The sequence below is a fragment of the Megascapheus bottae genome, chromosome 24 (assembly GCF_031878675.1).
Source record: "Megascapheus bottae isolate mThoBot1 chromosome 24, mThoBot2.hap1, whole genome shotgun sequence".
Classification (NCBI taxonomy): domain Eukaryota; kingdom Metazoa; phylum Chordata; class Mammalia; order Rodentia; family Geomyidae; genus Megascapheus; species Megascapheus bottae.
In genome coordinates, this window is record NC_143532.1 from 27214223 (window position 1) to 27234841 (window position 20619).

A 20619-nucleotide genomic window follows, 5' to 3' on the forward strand; every position below is an offset into this window, starting at 1 on the left:
CCACTTGTAAGGAAATGAAAAGATTTAGAAAAAAATCATATTAAGTGAAGTAAGCCAGACTCAAAGAAACATAGGGTCAATAGTTTTTCTCATTTGTCAGAATCGGTAGAAACCTTGGGCTCTCCTAGCAGAGATTTGCAATAGAGCAAAACCTAGATACATAAGGCCATATAGTATGTGACTCTAAATGAAAGGACCTCTAGGATATTGAAACAAAAGCCATATAATGAGTGATTGTTGTCCTTAATGTACTATGTTATCTCTCATCTCTTTTGTTGTCCTTTGGTTATTTCATAATGTTACAGTATCTCTCTTTGTTATCTGATATATTGGATATATTTGTATTTGGTTATTTGAAATTGGATAGGGAAGGGGGGAAAACAAGATGAGGGATGGGGTTGCGGGGGAGGGAAAGGGGAACCAAGACATGAGAAAAGGTATCAATGTATGTGAAGTAATGCATCTTCTATCTGGTGAATATGATGTAACACTTGTATTAATTACAATAAAAAATATGAAAAAAGAAAGCCAGAAGTGATGCTGTGGCTCAAGTGGAAGAGCTCTAGCCTTGAGAATGAACAAGGACAGTACTCAGGCCAAATTCAAGCCGTGACTATCAAGAAGAAATGAATGAATGAATGAATGAATGAATGAAGAAATAGATACTACACTCAATTACTTTAAAATTTCTTATTCTCAATGTGGTTACTAGAAAATTTAAAATTACTCACAAGAGAGATGGATAAACTTTTAGCCATCTATAAGCATCTTATATAAGAACACATGCTTGTCTGCTTAAGACACTGTAGTCACCAAAACCCACACAAAATGAGATTATCTAATATTTCATAATTAATGTAATTTTAAGTCAGATTGAAAGATAAATTCTAGACTTTCATAGCAAAAGTTTTTAAAAATATGATAAATATTCAACAACAGCTATACAGTCACTGAAAAGCATTTCTATAAAAACACTTGAGTGTGATTTTATTTAAGAAAAAAAAGGTATTCATTGCTTTCCTTTGGATTCCGTAAAGCAACAATAATCTCAAAGTAATATCTGAATTTTTTATTGTAATTAATAAAAGGGTTACATGATATTTGCCACATAGAAGGTACATTAATTCACATACATTGATACCCTTTCACATGTCTTGGTACCCATTACCCTCCCCTCACCCCACTCTTGGTTTTCCCCCCCTTCACTATCAAATTTCAAATAACCAAATACAAATGAATTCAATATATCAGATAACAAAGTGAGATACTGTAAAAATATGAGATACCCAAGGGACAGCAAAGGAGATGAGAGATAACAGTACATTAAGGACAACAATCATTCATTATATGGCTTTTGTTTCAATATCCTGGAAGTCTTTTCAATTAGCTTCATACTATATGGCCTTATGTATCAAAGTTTTGCTCTATTGCAGATCTCTGCTAGTAGAGCTCAAGGTTTATACTGATTATGACAAATGAGGGAAACCATTGAGCCTAAGTTCCTTTGAGTCTGGCTTACTTCACTTAATATGATTTTTTCTAAGTCTTTCTATTTCCTAACAAATGGGGTGAAGCCGTTTTTTTCTGACAGCAGCATAGAATTCCATTGTGTACAAATACCACAACTTGTTGATCCACTCATCAACTGAGGGACATCTAGGTTGGTTCCATATCTTTGCTATGGTGAATAGTGCTGCAATGAACATTGTTGTGCTAATGGATTTAGTATGCCCTTGTTTCTGGATGATTGGGTAAATGCCAAGTAGTGTAATTCTGGGTCATAGAGGAGCTCTATGTTTTGCCTTTTGAGGCACTGCCATACTGCTTTCCATAGTGGTTGAACGAGTTTGCACTCCCACCAACAGTGTAGTAGTGATCCCTCCTGGCCACTTCCCCTCCAGCATCTGTTGTTATTCGTTTTCTTGATCCTGGCCATTCTAACTGGAGTGAGGTGGAATCTTAAGAGTTGTTTTGATTTGTATTTCTTTTATGACCAGAGATGTTGAGCATTTCTTCATGTTTCTATAGGCCATTTTTGTTTCTTCTTCAGAGAAGACTCTCTTTAAGTCTTTGGCCCATATTTTAATGGGATGGTTGTTACTTTGGAGATTGGTTTTGGAGTGATTCAAGTTTTTGAGTTGTTGATATATTTTAGATATGAGGCCTTTGTCCGTTGTGTGGTTGGTGAAGATCTTCTCCCACTCTGTTGGCTTCCTAATTAATTTACTAGCTAAGTGCTTTGCCATATAAAAGCTCTGCAGTTTAATGCAGTCCCACTTATCCAGCCTTTCCCTGATTTGTTGTGATTCTTGGTCCTTATTAAGAAAGTTTCTACCTGTGCCAAAGAGGCCTAGTATATCTCCTATTCCTTCTTGTAGAGTTTTCAGTGTGTCAGCTTTTACCTCGAGGTCTTTGATCCATTTGGAGTTAATTCTAGTGCAGGGTGACAAAGAAGGATCCAACTTTAGTTTTCTGCAGGTGCTTAACCAGTTCTGCCAGCACCACTTGCTGAAGAGGCTGTCTTTCTTCCATTCTATTTTTTTGGCTCCCTTGTCAAAGATTAGGTGGCCATAGGTCTGTGGTGTAATATCTGGGTCCTCAGTTCTATTCCAATGGTCTTCAGGCCTGTTCTTGTGCCAGTACCAAGCTGTTTTGATAATTATAGCCCTGTAAGAATTTATTCTTCTTATGAAAAAACAAAGTCTTGTTTCCATTTCCTGGAGTTCATTTTGATAATAATTATTTTACATGATCAGATGTACATAGCTATTGTACCTTTGTTTTTTCTCTCCTAAGGATATTCTTCTTTGTTCTCATACTGTGTGAATGCCTAGGTATCTCTACAATTTATCATGTACCTATGGATTTTTTTTAAAAGCTTTCAGTGTGCTTACTTGTAGGTTTATAGGTACATTCTAGCTACCACTGATGAGTGAAGCCATGTGTTTCTCTGTGTTTGGCTTACTTTGCTTAATATGATTTTTCCCAAATCTTTTTCTTTCTTTACAAATGATAAGAATGGATGAATAGAATTGCTTTGTGTATATATATCACATTTCTATGAATCCTTCCATTGAGGGGCATCTGGGCTGATTTTATTTCTTGTGTATGGTAAATAATGCTACAGTGATTATGGTTGTAACTGTAGCTTTAGCGTGGCCTTGTTTGTGGTCTATTAGGTAAAATGCCCAGGAGAGGAACTGCTGGGTCATAGGGAAGCTCTATATTTAGCTTTTTAACAACTTTTATTTAATTGCCAGGGTGATATTAGAGGGGTTATAGTTAAATTTGTAAGGTAGTGAGTTCAATACTTCTTGAACATTATTAAATATATTTATTCTTTCCAAGAACTTCCATACTGCTTTCCAGAGTGACTAAACATGTTTACATTCCTGCCAACAGTGTAAGTTTCCTTTGGGCTGCATCCACACCTGCATTTGTTATTGTTAGTTTTCTTGATAACTATTCATAACAATGCACCAGAATCAATTCAAAATCGATCAAAGATTTCAGTGTAAGGTCAGATACCATGAAAATATTACAGGCAGGGACAGGGGAAACACACAAGGGTTCCAGGGATGAGTTGAAACTTCCTGAGTTCCAGAATCACAACAAAAGAATGAGTAAATAGGATTTCATCAACCTGAAGAGCTTCTGTATGGCAAAGGAGATAGGCTAACTAGAGAAATAGAATACATACAGAATGGGAGACAATTTTTACTAGCTGTGCATCTGACAGACCTCATATCTAAAATATACTCAAAGCTCAAAAAATTAAACTTTCCAAAAATAAACCTCCAAAGAAACAACAACCCAATTAATACATAGGCTAAAGAGTTAAAGAAAAACTTCTCTGAAGAAGAAATAAGAATGGCCTATAGACACATGAAGAAGTGTTCAACATCTAAGAACTTCTTAAACACACTATTAAAACCTTGGTATAAATATTCAATAGAAAATTATTTATAAAAATATTAACAATTTATTTTAAAAAATAATGATTAGAAAATACTTTCAACTCAATTGCAATAAAAAAAAAATAAGCTGGGCTGGGAGTTTGGCCTAGTGGTTAAAGTGCTTGCCTAGCATGCACAAAGACCCGGGTTCGATTCCTTGGAACCACGTATATACAAAAAAAAAAAAAGCCAGAAGTGATGCTGAGGCTCAAGTGGTAGAGCTCTAGCCTTGAGAAAGTCCAAGAACAGTGCCCTGAGCTCAAGCCCAGGACTGGCAAAAAAAAAAAAAAAAAAAAAAAAAAAATAAGCTGAGATTATGGCTAAAGAAGGAAGAATCCAAAGACATCCCAAGAAAAAAATGAACATTAAGGACATAGGATTCTATATAAAATATACTGAAAAGGATATAAGCATAACGTTATGATCAGAAATGAATGAAGCACAAAGCAAAGAATACAGTGCAAAAGTTGAATCAAGCTGAAAACTGTTTTTTTTAAATTAATAACTTAAAAGGGACAAGCAAGAGTGGGTACAAAACAATGAACATACAGACATTGTGAACCTACCCCAGAGAAATTGAATTGTCAAGAAAGGTATGACAAAACTAAGCCCCACACCTCTAATAACTGATCATGGTTTACTGACAATTAGGACTGAGGACTGACTCCTTAGTCCTCCAGATGCACTGAATTTGTTGAAAGGCCAGCTTGATAAATCCTACATAAAACATTCTGATTTTATGTATTTCCATTTTGCTTTTCTAAAAATTTATGTATTAGTGACTGTGTATTTGACAATTTATCAGTTCTTTCTCAAATAATGTAGACTTCATAATGTTAAAGACTGATGTCTTTTCTAACTGCTATGTTATCAATGCTTGGTCCATTGAAAAGAGATCAATATTTACAAAATAATGCTAAATTAGGGGCCGGGAATACTCTCAATCTGACCATTATATTTAAATATCATATCTACCATCCTTCATGTATAACAAGGAAATCAGTGGGTATATACAATGCTTCAGTTATTTATAAAGTAGAAATATAAACTTATCTACCTGATAGTGTTGCTAAAAAAGACTAAATGCAAAGTAGTTCGAAAAATAACAAACAGCACAGTAGTGGTATATACATGTTAACTATTATTATATGCTATAAATAACTTAGAAACATAAAATGATACTTGTTAGGAAAATATAAACTATAGTTTTGAGCAATGTACTCACTTTTCTCTATATATTAATGAATATAGAACCTATGAATACTTTATAAAACTATAAAATTTCTTATATAAATTTTGAGCCAGATACTGGTGGCTCACATCTATAATCCTAGCTACGGTAATACAGTACATGGTAGTATACTGTAATACAGTACATGGCAAAAGATAGGCTAATATAATAAACTTCGAACGTAATCCAATCTGAAAGGCATTATACTTGAAAATAGCTACTATGTCAGTTAACAGAAAACATCAGAGCAAAATAAAAAAAAAAACAGTGCATGTGACAAAAGCAATAAATGGAACTTCATCAAGTATCATATTGAACAAATAGTTGCATTTTCATACACTATTGTTCCCCATTATTTAGTGTTCCCCACTAAATAAAACAGTTAAATAAGATTTTTATTATTACAAAGTTGTTTTTTTGGCTTTTGTGGAACCGTAATGCAATACTGAAAAGATTTTACCTACATGTAAGGTAGGTAAAAGAGCAATTAAACTCTGGTAAAGAAAAACCACGTAAGCCGCTGGTGCCTTACACCTATAATCCGAGCTACTAAGAAGGGTAAGATCTTAGGATCAAGGTTCAAAGCTATCCCAGGCACTAAAGAGCATGAGACTCTTATCTCCAATTAACCACTAGAAAACTGGAAGTGGTAGGGGGGTAGCTGAAGAGCTCAGGGACAATGCCTAGCCCCAGAGTTCAAGTCCCACAACAAACAAAAAACAAAAACAAAGCAAAACAAACATGTAGAACAGTAATTGTAAAATTTGGCTCACCAATTCATACCAGTGGTTACTAAACTGCCAATATTTCTAACAAGCTATCATGTCCCTCAGTCAAGCCTTAAGATAATACTGGATGCACCCTTCAGTTCACAGATTCTAACATTCTATGAATGGCTCACTTTAGGCACCTTTAAATGTCCACTTAGTCTTGTCTACGTAATTTAAGGAAACCATTTTTCAAATTTTCTCATTTGGTACCTGTAGTTCTGTGGAATATTTTTAAAACCTTGCAATCAAAAATTTCTCTAGCTGGCACGGTGGTTCACAACTGTAATCCTAGCTACGCAGGAGGCTGAGTTTTGAGGATCAAGGTTCAAAACCAGCCTGGGCACAAAAGGACCAGAGACTCTTATCTCTGATTAACCTCTAGAAAATGGGAAGTGGGGTTTAGCTCAAGGATAGGGAGGTAGCGTTGAGCTGACGAGCACAAGGACAGCGTCCAGGCTGAGTACAAGCCCCATGAATCACAAAAAAAAAAAAAGAAAAAAGAAAAACAATCTTTTTTTCATATATTTTTATTGTAATTAATAGAGAGTTACATTATATTTGCCAGATAGAAGGTGCATTAATTCACATACATTGATACCCTTTCTCATGTCTTGGTTCCCATTTCCCTCCCCCCTCCCCCCACTCCTCATCTTGTTTTCCCCATTCCCTATCCAATTTTAAATAACCAAATACAAATATATCCCATATATATGATAACAAAATGAGATACTGCAACAATATGAGATAACCAAGGGACAGCAAAAGAGATGAGAGATAACACAGTACATTAAGGACAACAATAATTCATTATATGGCTTTTGTTTCTATATCCTAGAAATCATATTAAGTGAAGTAAGCCAGACTCAAAGGAACATAGGCTCAATGGTTTCCCTCATTTGTCATAATCAGTAGAAACCTTGGGTTCTCATAGCAGAGATTTGCAATAGAGCAAAACCTAGATACACAAAGCCATATATTATGACGCTAAATGAAAAAAATCTTTAAAGAGATGAATAATAAGTCGTCATCCATAGTTTAATAAGCTATCTTCTATCTACAGGGGCAACACTTTATCAATCTAAGTAAATATGGCACAGTAGTCCACAGAATCACCTGACAAAACTTCTGCCAATGCTGCTGAACCAAAGGACTACCAAGTATTATCATTTTTTATTGCTTATTCCTCTTTAATTTCATGTTTGTAAGAAAAAGAACTTGGGGCAAGGAGTTTGGCCTAGTGGGAGAGTGCTTGCCTAGCATGCACGAAGTTGTACTGTGGCTCAAGTGTCAGAGCTCTAACTTTGAAAAAGTACAAAGACAGTGCCCAGGCCCTAAGTTCAAGCTCAGATCTGGCAAAACAAAACAAAACAACAACAAAAACAAATACCTAAGCCTTCTTTAGTTTGTATTTTTAATGGTTTTGTTTGTCTAAGATAGAATTCTGTGATCCTCCAGCCTCATATTCTCAAGTGCTAGATTATAAAAATGCATCACCAGACTAAGTTGCTTTGGCTGCTTTTTCCATAAAAAGATATGGCTGACTTGTGATTCATTGTTAAGGAAATCTAAAATAGACATATAACAGCATGGCTCTAGGAAAAAAAACCATTAACATCCATATAGAAAAGTATCTCCAATCCCTTGTATAAGGATTTACCAGAGATATAGAACTAATAGATTTTAATACCTTTATTAAAACAAAAAGAAATATAAATTGTAGGAAGATAATTTCTTAATCCCATAAATCTTTACTTTCAAAGGATTATTTAAGACATAGTGAGTTCAAACCAGGTCTAGATTTATTCTATTTATAATAACCATAAGTCCTTTTCATGTAATGTGGCTTTCCTATGAAAAGCAAGAAAATGTTGCCCAAATGCAAAGCAAATCATCAGGGCGATAGCTGATTATAAATTAAGTAAGTCTTTCTTCAACATTTCTAAATAATGCCTTCATTTCTTTTAGTCTTAAAGTCTCTGTGCTTTAAAATGAGTTTAAAAAAGCAAAGATATGAAAAAAAATTAAAAACTTTAATTGTCATTTCACTTTCATTGTTACTAAGATATTTTGAAAGATTAAAGTACCACTAAAGAAGTTAAGTCTTATCACCTGTTACTGTACTTGTTTTTAAAGGACACTGTATTGAAAATATGTTTTTAATAAAATATCTAAAATTCAATATCTGACCATGTAAATTCATAAATAACTATTTCCTTTTATTATATATATATAATATATATATTGGTTGTTCAAACTGGTTCATTACAATATTTTCACATAAGCATAAAATGTACTTTAATTAAAAATAGCCTATTTTGCTGGGTGTGGTGGCTCACACCTGTAATCCTAGCTACTCAGGAGGCTGATATCTGAGGATCAAGATTCAAAACCATCCCAGGCACTAAAGAATGTGAGACTATTATCTCCAATTAATCATTGGAAAATGGGAAGTGGGGCCGTGGGTCAAGGGTTAGAATGGTATCCATAAGCTGAAAAGCTCAGGTACAACACTCAGGCCCAGGGGTAGGGCAGGAGCCTTGAGCTGAAGAGCTCAAAGACAGGGCCAGGCCCAGAGTTCAAGCTCTATGATTGTTTAAAAAAAAAAAAAGCCCATTTTTATGAAACTAAATGTAATCTTTTCAAAGGAGAAAAAAGCAGGAATTTGTGGAGAACTATAGAAGAAACAAATTTGAAAAAAAAAATCATACCTCATCAGTGTTATAGATAATCTGGAGTCCTGAGGAAATCATTTCCACAAGATAGAGAAGAAAGAGGGACACTGCATTTATCTGAAAATGAACAGCAACATAAAGGAATCAATGAAAATATATGCTATGAAATCAAGCTAAAAACAAAGCTCTAATATGCATTTGAACAATAAAATATATTTGCAGAAAATTCTCAATAAAATATGTAATTCTCAATAGAATCTGTAAATTCACAAAAAAAAAAACCAGAAAAGAAATACACTACAACATGAACAAACCTGATGTAATTGTTTATTTCCATTGGCAATCACTAGGTAAAGGAATACTGAGCTAGGATCCAGCTGGGTATGTCTGTGTAGGTGTGGGTGAATCTTCCTGCAGGAGGGAGTAGCAAGTCAGTCAATGGACTGAGCAGAGGATCGACTCTGCTTTGGTCAGAATGAACTAACAAGGGGAAGGGCAAATTCTTGTTCTTCATTATAGAGTTAGAGCATGCCTCTTTATTCCTCTTAATATTAACCCCCCCTAGTTCTACAGCATTGAGGCTCCAGGAGTCATATCATGGTTGGCCCCCTTCCTAGCAGTTCTTAGTCCTCTGATCTTCAAATGATAGTTATTAGGTTATCTGGTTCTGATGCTTTTTCAGACTGAGCTACTCTACTGGAATCCATGATTACCCAGTTTGCAGATCAGATGAAATCTTTAATAATCACATAAGGCAATTCCAAAATTGAGTTCATTAAAAAATGTTCTGTCTGTCTGTCCTGTTGAACTCTCTGGAGAACACTGAACAATATATCTTCTGTCATGGAAGTCAATCACAGATATATGATAGTATTTATATAAATTGCAGAGAAAAAAATACGGAGAGACAGAACATAGAACGGTGGTTGCTTAAGCATGAGAGAGCTTTGGAAAAAATGGGGAGTGGCTGCTACAGGGATATTTGTTATATGTTTCAAGATGAACAGTTGTAATGGTTACCCAACTGTATGTATATACTAGAAAACAGTAATTATACACTTCAAATAGGTGGAATGTGAATTACATCTCAATAAAGTTATCAAAAAACAAGTAAAATGTTTAACTTATATCAGGAAATTATAAACATATAATTTTGTTCATACACAATTCTAATATAGCACTTTACTATATCTGAAGTCCTAATGGTTTGTGTTTCCTTTGAATTTCTTTACACTTAGTGAGCACAAAAACAGAAAGTTTGGGTGAAAACTTCTGGAGCTATTCAAAGCTTGGGAAAAAGCAGCCCATATGACAAGAGGGCCTGCCAGCTGCCTGGCAGGTGAGCCTCTCAGGAACCAGGACTACCCTAGACACCTCCTGTTTTCCTAGAATGTAAAGGCTAGTAGGTATCAGGATCTTCTCTAGGTATAAGTAGGCTATACAGGAAGATAGAGTATTCAAATTTTAGGTCATTTAGGTCAACACTAACTTTACAGGAACCTTCCTCAGAACATGGAAGAAAAGAGTATCACTCCACTGGGAGGCTCATCTTCGTCTAACACTGACCTGTCAGAAATTATTTCAAATAATTTGAAATAAGTAGAGAATAACTCTATGCTCTGAATTCGGTGATATTTCTCTGTGGAAATACCAATGGCTGGAAGACATAGACGGATTGCCAAACAGGTTGTCTAACATTTATTTAATGTCTGCCCGGAATTAAGCTTAAGATGTTGGAAACAAAAAAGAACTGGAACCATGCACAGTGGTCTGAAATTGCAGCCAGAAACATCATTTGATTATAGTAGTTTGGGATGAGTCTGGATAACATATAAAAATAAAATAATTTTTTTTAAAAAACAAAATAAAAATAATTAAGCTCTATGATACTGGCATAAGATTATATGTACAGCCAAAAGAAAAAGGAAAGACAATTCAGAAATACACATTTTTTTGGCAAAGGAAGCATTTATATAAACTAAGAAAAAGGTCTTCGATGACATAGGGCTGTGGAGGGGGAAGGATACATATGCAGAAGAAAGCAGAATCCTGTCTCTCATCATATATAAAAATCAACTTTGAAAGTAAATCAAAAAGTTAAATGGAAGACATAAAACTACTGTTACTAAAACTAACATCAGGACATTGGCTAAGAGTTTGTTGGATATGATATTTAAAAAAAGTACAAGAAACAAGCAAAAATTGACAAATATATAGCAAAGGAAACAACACAACGAAGAGACAATCTACAGAATGGGAGAACATATCTACGAAGTAATTCATTAAAACTTTTCATTAAAATTGAATTGCAAATCAATCTATATGGAATTTATTTCCAAAGCACAGAAGGAAGTTGAACACCTTAACAGCAAAAAATTAATTCAATAGCAAAGTAAACCAATGACTTTAATGGACATTACTAAAAACATTGAAAAATAATTTTCACTAATCAACAAGGAAAATAATAAATCAAATGTGATAGCATAACATCATTATTAGAAAGACAAAATGTACCAATACTGACAAGAAAGTGTACATGGACTCTATATACTATGAGAATGTAAACAAGTACAGCCAGTACAATATGCACACATATACTCGCACATAACCTACACATATGCATTATAATTCAGCTACAAAAAAAAAGAATGAAATTCTGTCATTTGCACACTTATGGATGGATATAAAAGACATTCTGCGAAGTGAAATGTGTCAGTATAGAAGAAGTACTGCCTGTTCTCAAGATGAAAAGCTTAAGAATAAATGGAAGACACCAGAGCCTGGGAAAGGAATAGCTGTTAGAGGTATAGAGGGACTAGTTAATGAATACAAGAGTGTAATTGAACAGGACAAATAATTCCAAGTGTTCTATAATATACTAACCTCATTATGGCAGATGAGAACTGAATATTTCAAAATAGCTAGTAAAAGATTTTGAGTATTTATATCCCAAAGAAATCATAGATATCGGAGATAACAGATATGTCAGTATTTTATAATTGTATAGATGACATAGTCTATATATGTACTAAAATGTTCATTGCAGCCCAGGCAGACAGAAAAATACAATGCTAGTTAAAAATAAACTTTAAGGCTGGGAGTTGGCCTAGTGGTAGAGTGCCTGCTTAGCATGCACCAAGACCCGGGTTCGATTCCTCAGTACCACATACATAGAAAAAAGCCAGAAATGGTGCTGATGCTTAAGTGGTAGAGCTCTAGCCTTGAGAAAGTCCAACGACAGTGCTCAGGCCCTGAGCTCAAGCCTAAGACTGGCAAAAAACAAAACAAAACAAAAACTTTAAAAATGTCCTAGTACACATTCAAATGAATAGAAAAAAAGAGTGGAAAACAACTATATATATATATATATTTTTTTATTTATTTTATTTATTTATTTATTTTTATTTATTTATTTTTTTTTTGCCAGTCCTGGGCTTGGGCTCGGGCTCAGAGACTGAGCTTTGTCCTTGGGTTTTCTCAAGGCTTGAGCTCTACCACTTGAGCCACAGCACCACTTCTGGCATTTTTTTCTATGTTTACAGTACCAAGGAATCGAACCTGTGTCTTCGTGCATGCTAGGCAAGCACTCTACCACTAGGCCAAACTCTCAGCCAATAAAAATATTTTAATCCCACTCTCCAGAGACAATTATTTCTATACTTTGATATAAGTCCTTCTAGGATTTTTAATGGCTTTCAATAAATGGACATATAAAGGTTTCCTTTAAAGGCAGAGGCAATATAATGTTAAGTAATTTACATTTGAAATTAAATTATCTAATCTGCGGTTTTTTGATAAATGAATACAGTCGGAACATCATATAAGAAAATAAATGAGCTGTTAACTTGTGAAAACCCTACTTTAGTAATAAACTTATTTGTCCATGCAAAGCATAAATGTCAAATTATCTTACAGATACTAAGTTTAGGTTGAAGAGCTACATTTTAATTTAGTAGTAGTTCTCCAAGGACCTGATTTTAAATACAATAGTTTCTACTGTACTTTCTATGTTCAGACACCATAAGACATTTCAAATTTCTATAGCAGGACTACAAAAAGAAGAAACTCTCATTTTAATAAGAGTGCAAGAATTTAAGGTACTTTATCCTGAAATAGTGAATTAAATGATGTGCAGGAAGAAAATCTATTGAAGATAACTGGGCTCTATATTATTTGAATACTAGAAATAAGGCCATTGGATGTCGAACTAAAATAATACATTCAATATGTGATGAAGGAGAAATAAAATGTAAAAATAAAACTATATTAGAATAGGTATAATACTTAACATAATCAAGCTTAGGCTCAGAGATGCCATGATAGCTTTATCAAGTAAGACTTTAAAAATTATCAATGTACAACAGAGCTTCTTTTTTAAAAAATAATTTTTTGGTCAGTTATGGGACTTGAACTCAGGGCTCTGAAATCTGAGTTCTTCAGCTCAGGGTTACCACCCTACCCCTTGTGCCACAGCACCACTTTCAGCACCACTTTCGCTTTTCTGGTGGTTCATTGGAGATAAGATTCTCACAGGCTGGCTTTTAACCTTGATGCTCAAATCTCAGCCTCCTGAGTAGCTAGGATTACAGGCGTCCACCACCACGCCCAGGGGTTAGACTGCTGTCTTTTAAATAAAATTATATGAAACATTCAGCTGTCCCAAGAATTCAATCTAATTTAATATTCAGTCACAGTAATTATATGGAAATGGTCGTGAGCACTTCACTTACTATTACTATTTCAAGGTTCATTTTACATTTCTATTTTAAAATAATTTACAAACCTACTTAAAACTTTAATATCCTCAAATATTTCAAGTCACATCATATGGAGAAGTAGAAAATCTGAAATCCTTTTGTACCTGAAGATGTCCATATTCCTCATAGGATAGTAACTCATCTCCTGTATGCACATTGAAAATGGAGTGAAGACATGTGGTAGGGCGTGGATCCTGCTTAAACTGCTGGACCTGGAACCAATATAAAATTTGAATAATGCTAGTAATTCACATGGTCATCCCATACTAAAGATGGGGTTATTTCTCAGGCTACTTTCACATACAGAAATCTAAAGCTTATGGCATGTTAAACAAAACAAATGTTACCTTTTATAAAGAAATTATACAGGCAAAATTCATAATCAACTTAATGGAGTTAACATGACTGTACCACAAGTGTAGTAGGGAATATGGAGATGTAGAAAAAATAATTTTGCAATGGTTTACATCTTATTTTTAGAGTAAAATGTTGATTTTATTAAGACAGGTTTTCAGTATTTGTACTCTACTATATTATTACTTGGAAATGCTTATATAATACTCATATAAGAAAATATTTTGGGCTGTATTCTAACAGAGTATCCCAACTTCAAGTGCAATTTCTACAAATAAAATATCACAAGTTTTAACCTATGGTCTTTTTAATACATTTTTAACTCTAGCTCATATAAAAGGTCATTACCAAGATACCAAAATTACAATTAAAATGAAATAGAAATTTAAAAAAAAATAGGGGCTGCGAGTGTGGCCAAGTAGTAAGACTGACTGCCTAGCATGCACAAAGTCCTGGGTTCAATTCCTCAGTACCACATACACAGAAAAAGACAGAAGTGGTGCTGTGGGCAAGTGGAAGAGCATTAGCCTTGAGAAAGCCCAAGTATAATGTCCAGGCCCCGAGTTCAAACCACAGACAGGCAAAAAAATAAAATGAAAATAAATGAAAATTTAAAAAATAATAATTAAATATATATGCAAATGTAAAATGAAAAAAATCAGTCCCTCAGTCACATTGGCCACTGCTGAAGTGCTCAACAACCACAATGGCTACTATATTGCTTGACATGATGACACAGACCATTATAGGAAATTTCACAGGAGAGTGGAATTGATCCACAGGACTGCTGTAGTTTTCCTACCCAAGAACCTTAAACAAATACATACATCCCTTTCATCACAATGAAAGTACTTTATCAATAAAACCAAATTCAGGATCTATCAGTAAGTAATTAGGACTGAGAGGATGCAGGGGCAGTTGTGAACATACATTCTGCATTATACTGTGAATAATACCCAGTGTTGATTGTGAGAAAGTCATTCTTACTTATCTCCAGATCACAAAATATTGGGAATAAACTGAAAATACATAAGTGGAAATCAAAGTGGTCACTCCATCCACAATCCATGATTATTATTTCATTGTTCTAGTATTGTAAAAACTGCCAGATTTGAAATAAAATGCATGTTTCCTGAATGAATAGCATCTAAGAGGATAAGGCTTTGTATTCTAGTAATGGCACTGATGCAGTTGACAAGGTGTGTTTGTCATTTGTCTTCAAGACATGCAGGATCCCAGCAGGAAAGCTTATATTCAATCACTGTGTCAGAGGAAAAAAATAACAACAGCTAAGTGATTAAAGATGTTCAAATGTTCATATAATTAGGTTTTGAGTATTAAAGCTGCTATAAGACAATATATAATTTCAAAAAAAAAACTAAGATCCAAACTGAATAAGCTTTGAAGATTAATGGGGCATGATGCATGTCAACAATAAACAAAAAGTACTGTTTGAAGGCAGACAAAAACAAGGACATTAATTGGTATTTTATATGGTATCTGGCATATGGCAAGAAAAATACAGAATGGTAATAGCAAAATGTTCTAAACTAAAAAAATCCAACAATGCTTTCATAGTGTTTTATTTAGGTATTTACCTAAATACTTGCCATTGTGAATAATAAGCATATGGCAAAAGATAACTGATTGTTTTGTACTAACTGGTATGTAGGTATTTTGATACAGCTTTTCCAAATATGAATCAGATTTAATTCCCTTTATTCTTTCCTGATTTCTTATATTTTATTGGCTTCCATTTTTAATACATTCATAAAATGTCCTTTGATATTATTCACATTGCAATCACCCTCTACTCCCTCTTTCCCTCATCTTCCAGCAAGCAATAGTCAGACAGGCCCCACTACATTTAAGTTCTGTTTGTGTTTTGCATACAAGAGAAAATATGTATATAGCATTTGTTTTTCTGAGTTTGGCTTATTTCATTTAGTGTGATGATATCCAGTTCCATCCATTTTTCTTCACATTACATATAATCTTGCTCTTTATAGCTTAATAATATTCCATTGTGTTGTATATATCACATTTTTTTATTCATTTATCAGCTAATAGCACTTAGGTTCATGAAATAGCTTGCTACTAGTAAACAGTGCTGCAGTACATAGGAATGGAGATATCTCTAAAACATGTTGACTTAAATATTCCTTCAGATATATGCCTAAGAGCAATACAGCAGGACAACAATTTTCTTCTGTTTTAGGGTTGTTTTTTTTTTTTTGTCTTTTTTTGTTTTGCCAGTCTTGGGCTTTAGCTCAGGGCCTGAGCACTGTCCTTGGACTTTCTCAAGGTTAGAGCTCTACCACTTGAGCCTCAGAACCACTTCCAGCTTTTTTCTATGCATGTGGTACCAAGGAATTGAACCCAGGTCTTCATGCATGCTAGGCAAGCACTCTACCACTAGGCCAAACTCCCGGCCCCCTATTTTAGTTTTTAATTGCAGTACTAATTTACACTGTCACCTTCAGTATGTATGAATTTTTCCTTCCACCTGTAGTACCTTCTCTACATACTGTTTTTCTTGCTATCATTATGACTAAGCTGAAACTCAATCTCAAGGTAAATTTGATGTGAATTCCCAATATAAGCATTTCTTTTTCTATTCCCTAGCCTTTTGCATTTCTTCTAAAAAGAGATCTGTTCAGTTTGCTCTCCCATTTATTAATTGGATTATTTGGTCTTTTACACTATTTTTTGGGGGGGAGTCAGTAGAGGGGCTTGAAGTCTGGACCTGGGAGTTCTCCCTGAGCTCTTTAGCTCAAGGCTCGAGCAGTACCACTTGAGCCACAGTGCCACATACAGTTTTCTGGTGGCTAATTGGTGATAGGAGTCTCAGAGACTTTAATGCTTGGGCTGGCTTTGAACAGCAATCCTAAGATCGTAGCCTCCTGAGTAGCTAGAATTACAGGCTTGAGCGACCGGCACCCAACTTACTGTTCGATTTTTTATGCGTTATATATTCTGATGTTATTTCTTTGGCAAATAGCTTGCAAAGATTTTCCCACCCATTCTGTAGATCATTCTGGTAACTGTTTTCTTTATGCAAGTCTGTTTGCCAATTCTTGGTCTCATTTTACTATTTAGTTTTTAACTCATTATATATTCTTCTTTATTATTTTTATTAAATAATTATTATTAATTTAATAATTGTTATTGTCAGGGTGATGTATAGAGGGGTTACAGTTACATTTGTCAGGTAATGGGTACATTGTTTCTTGAACATTAATATCCCTTCCCATGTTTTTTTCCCCATTTCCCTCCCCCCAATCCTACCAATCATCTTATTTATATATTTTGATATTATCTCTTGACAAATAGCTTGCAGATATTTTCTACCCATTCTGTAGATTATATAGTCATTCTATTTCCTTTGAGGTATAGTGGCCTCTAAATTTTATGGAAGACTACTTGTTAATTTTTGCTCTCATTTCTGAGCAATTAGTGTCCTATTCAGAATGTCATTGCCTTTGTCTTAAACCTTCCCTATGTACTTGTTACTACACCTCTATTGTGTAATTTGGAATCCAGTATTGTAATACCTCTAGCATTGCTCTTTTGATAAAGTACTACTTTGTTCATTGTGGGTCTTTTATATGTCCTTATAAAATTTAGGACTGAATTATTTCTATGAATAACATTGGAATTTTGAAAGAGATTGCATAGAATCTGTGCTGATTTTGGTGACAAATATTTTTTTACAATATTTTACAGGCTGTAACAAAAGAAATATTTGTTTGGTTTTTTTTGCCAGTCCTGGGCTTGAGTTCAGGGCCTGAGCACTGTCCTTGGACTTTCTCAAGGCTAGATCTCTACCACTTGAGCTTCAGCACCACTCTGGCTTTTTTTTCTATATATGTGGAACCAAGGAATCGAACCCGGGTCTTCATGCATGCTAGGCAAGCACTTTAACCACTAGACCAAACTCCCGGCCCCCAAAAGAAATATTTTTATCTTCTAGGATTTTTCAGTTTCATAGATTTTCATTTTAGAGGTCTATTGCATCTTTTTAATAATTTATTCTAAGGTATTTTTAGAAGGCTATTATATCCTTTTTAAAGATTTATTCTAAGGTATGCCTATTATGAATATGATTTTGTTCTTCACTTCTTTCTCAGCTTGTTATTGGCATATAGAGAAGTTGCTAGTTTTTAAAATTTTGATATTCTATCATGAAATATAGACTATAGCTTTTTGGTAGTCTTTGGGACATTGTAAGTTTAAGATCATATCATCTGCAAATGGAATAATATTACTTCTCCCTTTCCCACGTGTACCTCTTTTCTTTCTTTTCCTTGTCTCATTGCTCTGACTAGAAATACCAGCCTCATGAATAAGAGTGAAAAAAGTCAACATCTTTGTATCATTCCTGATTTCAGTTATTCCCTACTAAAAACAGTAGATCATCTATAGCCTTTATAATGTTGCAATATGCTCCTATTCCTAGATTTTTTTAGGGCATTTCTCATGAAGAAAAGTTAATTTTACCAAAGATCTTTTCTGTATCTAATGAGATGGTCATATAACTTTTGTGTTTTATTCTGTTTCTGTGCTATATTGTATTTTTTGATCGAGGAGATGATTAAGATGAATTTTTAAATGTATTTTATTTATTTTAATTTTTTTGCCAGTCCTGGGGCTTTAACTCAGGGCCTGAGCACTATCCCTGGGCTTTTCTCTCAAAGCTAGCACTCTGCCACCTGAGCCTCCAGCTTTTTTCTATGCATGTGGTACCAAGGAATTGAACTCCTGTCTTCATGCATGCTAGGCAAGCACTCTACCAATATTCCAAACTCCAGCCCAAGATGAATTTTTTAATGCATCATATTTGAGGATTTTTGGAGGATTGATTTATAATTTTGTTATTTTTTATCATGCACTGATCAAGTATTAGTAATAGGCTATGCAAAATAAGCTTGGCAAACTTTCTTCTCTGTTCTATGGAATAATATGAGCAACACTGAGATTAGTGCTTGAATGGTCTGAGAGTATGCAGCAATGATGCCATCCACTCCTGAACGTTTATTTGTTGGAGACTATAACTAATTCAATCTCATTGCTTTAAGGAGTTTATATACTCGTAAAGGTTTTTATAGGCTATTTGCATTGACAAATTTATACATTCCTTCTAAAATTTCCAGTTCATTTTAAAAATATTCCTTAATGAAATTAGTGGTATTTGTTGTACTAGTTCCATTTTCATATCTAAAGCAATCAGTTGGGGTCCTTATATACTTTTTTTAGTAGTATATATAGTACAAGAGCTTGTTAATTTTGTTTATATGTAAAAAAAAAGCCTTATTACACTGGTTCCTTTGTGTTCTTTTTTTGTTTTATTGTATTTTACTGTCAGGATAGTGTATAGAGGGGTTACAATTACATTTGCCAAGTAGCAGATACATTATTTCTCAAACCTTGATAACCGTTCTTCAAGTTTTTGTCCTGCTTTCCTTCCTCCTTCCTCTCTGTCATCTTGTTTTCCTCCCTTACTTCCCTATTTCAAATAATCAAATGAATGCATTTACAGTAAAGGAGGGAACAAAATCAGATACAGTAACCACATGAGATGAACCATAGGTAGAAAAAAAAGAGAAAAGAAATAACTTCACAGAAAAATAATCACAAATATAAACCTCTTGTTTCCACAACCTACAGTTCATTTCATTAATCTCATTCTGTACATAGCTTCTGAGCTACTGTGATCCTCTGCTATAGAATCCTAGGTGTGTACTAATTATTACAAATGAGAGATGCTATGGGCCTATGCTCTTTTGGGGCTTAACTTCACTTACTATGATTTTTTCCAAGTTTTTTCATTTCCTTGCAAATGGAACAATGTCATTCTTTCTGACGGTAGCATAGAATTTCATTGTGTCCAATGTTCTTTGCAGCACTATTTCCCATAGAAAAGATATGGAACCAACCCAGATGCCCCTCAGTAGATGATTGGATCAAGAAGATGTGGTACTTATACACAATGGAACTCTATGCTGTCATCAGGAGGAATGATATTACCCCATTTGTAAGGAAATGGAAAGAGATGGAAAAAATCATATTAAGTGAAGTTAGCTAGACCCAAATGAACATAGGCTCAATGGTTTCCCTCATCTGTAATAATTAGTACACATCTAGGACTCTCCTAGCAAAGGATTACAATAGTGCAAAACCTAGATACATAAGGTTATATAGGATGTGACTAAATGAAAGGATCTCCAGGATATGGAAGCAAGAGCTTTACCTTGAGTGATTGTTGTTCTTAATGTGCTATCTTATTTCTCTTCTCTTTTGATACCCTTTAGTTAATCTCATATTGTTAGTGTATCTGATTTTGTTACCTGGTAAATTTTATATAGAGATTTTTATTTGATTATTTGAAATAGGAAAGGAAAGGGGGGGAAAAGATGAGTGGGAAGGAATGAGGGGAGGGAAATGGGAACAAAGACATGAGAAGGGCTATCAATGTGAGAGAAGTAATACACTTACTATCTGGCAAATGTAACTGTAACCACTTTATACATTACAATAAAAAATAGGAAGGAAGGAAAGAAGGAAGGAAGGAAGGAAGGAAGGAAGGAAGGAAGGAAGGAAGGAAGGAAGGAAGGAAGGAAGAATCCCATTGTGTATAAGTACCACATCTTGTTGATCCATTCATCTACTGAGGGACATCTGGGTTGGATCCATATCTTAGCTATGGTAAATAATGCTGCAACGAACATCACTGTGCTAGTAGCTTTAGTATGGCCTTGTTTCTGAACATTTGGGTAAATGCCAAGGAGTGGGATTTTTGAGTCATAGGGGAACTCTATGTGTGTTCTTTTAATTTCTATTTTATTACTTTCTGCCCTGATTTTATTACTTCTTTTGATT

The 20619-nt window shown here is 34.3% G+C and overlaps 1 protein-coding gene across 2 annotated transcripts in view; it reads right to left on the reverse strand.

Annotated features, from left to right (window-relative positions):
- The window catches only part of Phkb (phosphorylase kinase regulatory subunit beta), a 210914-nt gene that overhangs the window by 149392 nt on the left and 40903 nt on the right, over positions 1-20619 (reverse strand). For both annotated transcript variants that reach the window (XM_090357682.1, XM_090357683.1), the window contains exons 5-6: positions 13491-13598; positions 8666-8746 (exon numbers count right to left, since the gene is read on the reverse strand). In XM_090357682.1, coding sequence (XP_090213808.1) covers positions 8666-8746; positions 13491-13598 — 189 coding nt within the window. The remainder of the gene's footprint in view (positions 1-8665; positions 8747-13490; positions 13599-20619) is intronic.